Consider the following 7249-nt stretch of genomic DNA (forward strand, 5'->3'; position numbering starts at 1 on the left):
ATTTCCAGTTCTTTAAAAGTTTGGGAAATGTACAAAACATCCGGAAAAGTATTAAAAATATACAGTATACTGCTGCTCAGTCTTGGTGCATATAAATATACATTCTGTTGTTGCTGACTAGACCCACTTGTTTATCAGTCATTTCACATATTGTATTATTTGTGTTGTGAAGGGTAAGCATACATCATACTAAACACTGACCAAGATTTTCAATTCCAAACAATAAACATCTTGAAAACATATTGAATTATAAAGTGAAAATACATCAAATAAATCCTGTCATCTGGTCTCATGACAGGTTTCCTCTGTCCTCTTATACATCAGTGTTTTAGTTCTTCCCATCATGGTAGAAAATGGTGATTTGTTTCTCCTCAGATGGTGAGTTTGCTGAGGAACTGGCCGGACCTCCCTGCCCTCCATGCCTTGGAGCTCTTAGACTACAGTTTTCCCGACCCAACGGTCCGTTCTTTCACTATCAGATGCCTCAGTAAGCTCAGGTACGCAGATGCTTTTGCTGATTTCCATGTGGCATCAAATTTGTTGTGTTTGCCATGTCAACAGCATGACCTTTTTATGGAACATTTTCTCTGTCCACAGTGATGATGAGCTGCTGCAGTACCTAATCCAGCTGGTCCAGGTTCTGAAGTACGAGTCCTACCTAGACTGCGACCTCACCACTTTCCTGCTGGAGAGGGCTTTATCCAATAAGAGGATAGGACACTTTTTCTTTTGGCATCTCAGGTCAGACGTTGTTCAACAGAAAACTCTAGATGATTACATCTCCAGTCTTGAGTGGAAAATTTGACTGAAGTATTTGTCTCTATTGTAGGTCAGAAATGCATGTGGCGTCAGTGAGTTTGCGTTTTGGCCTGATTCTGGAGGCCTACTGCAGGGGGAACATCCACCACATCAAGAGCTTAACCAAACAGGTAATCACCCACACATCTGCTACAGTCTTTGAAATGTGTTTGTTTTTCTTGTGCCAGGTCCTAACCTTTCCTTACCTCTCCCACGCAGAACGAGGCTCTGGGCAAAATGAGAGCCCTGAGTGACTTTGTCAAGTCCGGCTCCCAGAAGATGACAGCAGAGGACCTGAAGCTCTGTATCAGACAGGAGTCGTACCTGGAGGCCCTGTCAGACCTGCTGTCACCTCTCAACCCCAGCGTCATCCTCTCTGAGATCTGGTTAGTGCCACACACACACACACACAAAATTAATGAAATTAATGTTTTTGTCAGAGGAAATTTTTTTGCCCCCTTGAGTGGATTTTTGGCCCTCGAAAGGGACCAAAATGCCCCTAAAATGCCCTTTTTGTTGAGCTATGAAATAATATTATTTGCATTGCATATTGGTAAATAAACCCTAAATTTGTACCACTAAGATTTGTTTTATTTTAAGTCCTAATGTACCACATTATACTCTTACAAAAGAGGATGGTGCTGCTTTTCCCACTCTGTCTCCAGCCAGTCCATCTTCCACCCCTCGTTTCTTGAGTTTTTCACAATATTGGTTGTTTTATGATCAGAACCACTCGCTTTTTTTTCTTGCTCAGATTCGCAGTGGAGAGACTTAACCAGTGATAGGCTCCAATGAAACAGCTATGGTGGCCCACAGGGGACAGTAGTCACATTCATGCATGAATATTTGACAACTGAATGAATAAAATTTGAGCAGGGTGAAATGCAAAAAGGGCACTCCTAATCATCTTGCCACTTTTCTAATTTCACAGCATTTTATGAACTTTCAAGGGAATTTTGGTTAATTAATTTCTGACCCTGACACACTGTTATGATGGAGTGATCATGTGTTTATAGTGAATGTGTTTGCTGTTGCAGTGCGGACAGATGCAGGTTTATGGACTCTAAGATGAAGCCGCTCTGGCTGATGTATAACACCCAGTGGCTGCAGGGGGAGATGGTGGGCATCATCTTCAAGAATGGAGATGGTGAGATGCAGAAAGACCTGAACACATGGGCACACACACACACATACGTATTCCCACACGATTTCATGACTTGTTAACATGCAATACTACAGGTTATTTTACTCTGCCTTTCACTCATCATCTCCAGATCTACGACAAGACATGTTGACCCTCCAGATGATCCAGCTCATGGAGAACCTGTGGAAAAAAGAAGGGCTGGATCTCAGGTATGAGCCGCTGTCCTCTCTGCGTTGCACAGCAGCCATTTTGGGGCCAACCTGATCGGTTTCCAGTAGTGAACAAATCTCTCCCTCCACTGGCAGGATGATCCCATACGGCTGCTTGTCCACCGGGAACAAGACGGGGCTCATCGAGGTGGTGAAGAACTCCGACACCATCGCCAATATCCAGCGCAACAACAGCAACAGTGCCGCCACCGCTGCCTTCAACAAGGATGCCCTGCTCAACTGGCTCAAATCCAAGAATCCCGAGTGAGTATGACGCACAACTATAAGTTAATGGTGTCTGTTGCAAGCCAATCTTCTACTGTAGCCGCAGTATTGAGCTTTCTGGAAATTTCAGAGAAGAATGGATGTCTTTGTGCGGTTTGTCGTCTGTAAGTGTTTGTCTTCAAACTGACCATGAAAGAAATATAAAAAGTGTACAGCAGACTACAACCTTGGCTAGATAAGATGTGAGGAGATTTTTATTTGGCGCTCGGCAGTCTGAAGGTCTTGCACATTCAAAAAGCTCTTAGAGGAGATAAACTTTAGATGTAATGAATAAGCCTTTGTACGTCACTTTGGCAAGTCCGACCCGGTCTACTGCTTGACAGAACAGAACAGCTTGGTTATTAGCTTGAAATGTTGGAGCTGAGAAAAGTTGTAAAAACTTAACACAGTGAACCCTGTGCACGTCTGGACCAGCCCCCGACAGGACATGACTGTCAATCATTTATCGGCTTCAGGAACTCCTCTGTGAATATTTCATGTGACAGTGAGGAAATCCTGCCTCATAATTTTATGTGTGTGTGTTTGAGCACACACACACACACACACACATATGCATACGTGCCTGTGAAGGAGAAAGTTTTGACTATGTGTCCTTACTTGGAAAAACTAGGTATGCAGTGTGTAGAGAAGTGACGTGTGAATGTTAGAACAATACCCACTAATACTGTTTTCTTTTTCTGTGTCTTCTTTTCTGTCTCTCTTTATTTCTCTGACCTTTTTTGTCAGCAGGGATAAACTCGATCAAGCAATAGAGGAGTTCACGCTGTCCTGTGCTGGCTACTGTGTAGCTACTTACGTTTTGGGCATTGGAGATCGTCACAATGACAATATCATGATCAGGGAAACTGGACAGGTGAGATTTAGATATTTTTCCCCACAGGAAATCATTAGAACACTGATAAGTCTGTGCCATTAAATACATATAATATACAGTACAAGTTGGTGTATGCTCTACCTTATTATAATAATAAAAATCCTCTACCACAAGGGGGCGATTTGACATAAAGTTGAGCCATATGTAAAATGGACTGTCATTTTAGACTGAATTCAGACTGAATTTCTGTTTATTTTGCTTGATAATTCAGTATGGTAATACAGTTGATGGGTTACTTTTAGTGAACCATAGTTTGGTTCAAATTGATGTTAAAACTAATCTTAGAATTGATGTTAAAACTAATCCTAGATATTTAATAATCAGAAGGCCTGCTCTACCAGTATTGGGTTGGTTTCTGACAGCATGTTCATGTTTCAGAGCAGAGTTGAAGGGTTTCATTCCAAAATGCTATAACTACTGAAAAATGTTAGCTTAGTATTTAAAAAAACACAACTGATTCCTTCCTCTGAAATGTTACTATTTTGTAAGTCAAGGGTTCAGGGTAGCCAAAAAGCTAAACGATCGTTGTGAGTTTTACTTTACTGCCAACAATAATTTTGTCAGAGTACATGTCACATTTTTCAAATGGTAAATATCTCATTTTGGAGTAAAATTATTTAATTACAGATACCAGTCAGTGAGGCCAGCCTTTGAGAATAACTGAAAAAATCTTGTAGAAATGTGGTTGTGGTCAGGAGCTAATTCCCACTCACCTTCACCTTTGTTCACCAGCTATTCCACATTGACTTTGGACACTTCCTGGGGAACTTCAAGCGGAAACTAGGGATCAACAGGGAGCGTGTGCCTTTCATCTTGACTTATGACTTTGTCCATGTGATCCAACAAGGAAGAACCAACAACAGCGAGAAGTTTGAGAGGTACAATAACAATTTTTGTGACTGAAATATATAAGACAGCATATCGTTCTAGGATCCTGTCCACATCTTTTATAATGACACTGATGGTTTGTGCATCCACCTTGCCAGGTTCAGGGAGCACTGTGAGCATGCCTATAAGATCCTGTGTCGGAATGGGACTCTGTTTGTCAACCTCTTCGCTATGATGAAGGCAGCAGGACTGCCTGAGCTCTCCTCCTTCAAGGATATCCAGTATCTAAAGGTACGTAATGATGATACTGGTGATATTGGTGATGATTAGATTAGATTGTTTATTAGCCACACACCCAAGGCCGGTGTAATTTGTTGTCAATAAAGCATGTTTAACTAGCTCTGGCATCATACATAAATGCATAAATACAGGATACAGCATACAAAGTGCATGCAAAATGTGTATATTGCAGCAAGTATGGGAGGGAGCGACTAGTGGTAGGAGTTCAGTGTCCTGATGGCTCCAGGGAAGAAGCTGCTCTTGAAGCAGGATGTTTTGGTGGATAGCAGGGTTGGGGCCATTCATGAGTTGAATTGAGAACGCATGGTAAATAATTAAATTCCTGGTGGAATTGCACCCAGCTCTAATTCCGATTATGTTTCTGTTATGTAGGTTTTTTTAAATTCCTCAGTTGAATTGGAATTGATGAGTTCATTCATGAATTGACCCCAAACCCTGGTGGATAGAGACCTGTAGCGCCTCCCAGAGGGCAAGAGCTGGAAGAGGTGGTGGGCTGGATGTGAAGGGTGTGAATAATAATATTGATGATGATGTTTTGCTGTCTTGGTTTCAACAGGACTCTCTAGCTTTGGGCAAATCGGAGGAAGAGGCACTGAAGAATTTCAAAGTCAAGTTCACTGAAGCTCTGCGGGAGAGCTGGAAGACCAAGGTGAACTGGATGATGCACTCCTTGGCCAAAGACAACCGACCGTGAAGAACACTGAACCGAGGAGACGTGAGGAGAGCAACCAAAAATTATGGATTTTAACCTATGGAGTCAAAAGGGAAAAAACTGCACTGAACTGTTTTACTTTATTGATGCCATTCAAAGAAGCAAATGTTTACATCTGACTGGCCTGCTCTGCTCTGAGGAACTAACAGCTAACTGCAGGCATCCAAAGACAATGACATAAATAATCAAGGATCGTAGTTTCAACACACACAGACATTCAAAGTCAAGTTCTCTCATCAAAATATGCCTTTATCGTAGTGACATAGCAGCAGAGATATTTAAAATGCATTGCTGATGTGTTTAACTCGCAAATTTTTGCTCCTGCAAAAGAAAAAAGCCTACTGAATCAGCGCTGAAGCAAAGACTGAAAGTGTATCTAACGGACTGTACTACTCACCAGGGAGCAAACTGCAAAAAACTTTAAGGTGGCGTTCGATGACATCGCTCAGTCTCAGAGCGAGGGTCAGCTGTCCCACCTCAAGTCTTTCATATGGTTTACTGGATGGCTGTGTAAATTCTCCACCATTTCAACTGCATCTTTTTTTGAATTGTATCTTTGTTGTTTTTGTTTTATTTAATTTGGTGATTTTTGAAGTACTTGTACAAAGATATGATCGGGCATTTTGAAGGTACTTTAAAGAGATGCTATGTTTTACTGATGTACTTTCACTTATATTTGATGTGTAATATTGCCTTGACTTATGTTGCCTTTGGGGGGGGGGTTATTGGATGGGAAGCATTGTAACATTGAAATTTCATTGTAACATGAGAAAATAATTTGGAATTACACCCATGTGTAGGCTACCAAATCGCATAACCTAGCAGATCCTAACCAAACAGTTTACTACAGATTAATAATAAAACTACCATAAGCATCTGCAGAAAGAAATGATCTCAGGTCTGTGCAAACTGTATTCAAAAATTAGGGTTTTATTCGTAGATGTCAACCTAACCATATTAATCATTAGAGACCTGGACCAAGACAACAGATGCCACAATCAAACACATCAGGCAGTAAAGCCCAGATGGGGAAGTTGAGACAAACTATGGAGTGTAAAGCCACAGCCTTTTGTCTTTTTTGTTGTTGTTGCTCTTTCTCAAAATGTGTCAATGCACCAAATGCCCATTTGAAAATGTAAATCTGGACAAGTTGTACTATTTGGAATGATGCAGCAAGTATGTGCGTGTGTGTGTGTGTGTACATGTGTGTTGGTTTCCGATATTTAAGTTATGCACTGTCATTTCAATTGCGTTTTGTTTTTTTGTTTTTTACCAACGTGCCATTTTACTTTCATGCTTAGAGTGTCAATCACCTCTGTACTTTGACATATCTAATGCTGTGCAAAATAATGATTTTCTGTTTAAATGAGCCCATGTATGTTTTCATTGTTATGGCAGACTCAAATTACTTTACGTATTTCAGTCCTAAAAGGATCATTTGAATGGAAGAAGCCGGTGTGGGGATGTTTTTTAATGATGAGGGAGTCTTTTGCATTTGGCATAACAGTTGAAATGATTTTTCTTGTTTGCACAAATTGCTATTCAGAGATGAAGGGGGGGCCAAGCATAGCTGCAGAGTACATGGCGAGCAGTTTGAGATACCATAAGCTACTGAAATATTCAGTGTGGAATGGAGTGCAGCAAGTCAGTCTGCTGCTCTAGGCTTAGTGAGTCTCTATTAAGTATATGTGCTATTTTCACAAGTTGTGAAATATACTGCAGTTGCCTTTTGAACTGATTGTAATTCATGAATTATGCCAAATAGTACAAAACTTGTGGGGTTCAGGCCTGGCCTACATTCCTGCGTGCAGCTAAAACAAATGAACCTTCATGTCATCGTAGGTCTGATGCAGACCTGGTCCTTTATCTGCAGTCTTTCTTTGCCCTTGCCTTGTTGAACGGGAAACACACTGAATAAACAGTTTGCCTCAGTGGGGCTTTTTGGGGTCAAGCCAAAGGCCAGACCGTACCTTTGCGGGAGTTTCTACCTATTTCTTTCTACTTAAAGAAATAGGCCCATCATGGGTGAGAGGCCTAAAGCACCAATGCTGCAGAAAAATACTTTTCTCCTTCCATTTCTCCTGAATAAAATAATAGTA

At 41.1% G+C, this 7249-nt stretch overlaps 1 protein-coding gene across 1 annotated transcript; it reads left to right on the forward strand.

Annotated features, from left to right (window-relative positions):
- Positions 1–375: 375 nt before the first annotated feature.
- pik3cd (phosphatidylinositol-4,5-bisphosphate 3-kinase, catalytic subunit delta) lies at positions 376–6519 on the forward strand (the record flags this gene model as incomplete). The annotated part of the gene is made up of 11 exons (XM_071520136.1): positions 376–497; positions 598–741; positions 830–929; positions 1018–1184; positions 1836–1945; positions 2073–2151; positions 2248–2415; positions 3166–3289; positions 4043–4188; positions 4297–4429; positions 4995–6519. Coding segments are annotated over 11 exons (1431 nt in total), but the record flags the coding sequence as incomplete, so codon positions are not given.
- Between the last annotated feature and the right edge of the window lie 730 nt (positions 6520–7249).

Source organism: Centroberyx affinis, unplaced genomic scaffold, assembly GCF_046629955.1.
Source record: "Centroberyx affinis isolate AG114_WGS23_722 - 3 ecotype Tasmania unplaced genomic scaffold, CSIRO-AGI_Caff_v1 ptg000772l_1, whole genome shotgun sequence".
NCBI classification, from domain to species: Eukaryota; Metazoa; Chordata; class Actinopteri; order Beryciformes; family Berycidae; genus Centroberyx; species Centroberyx affinis.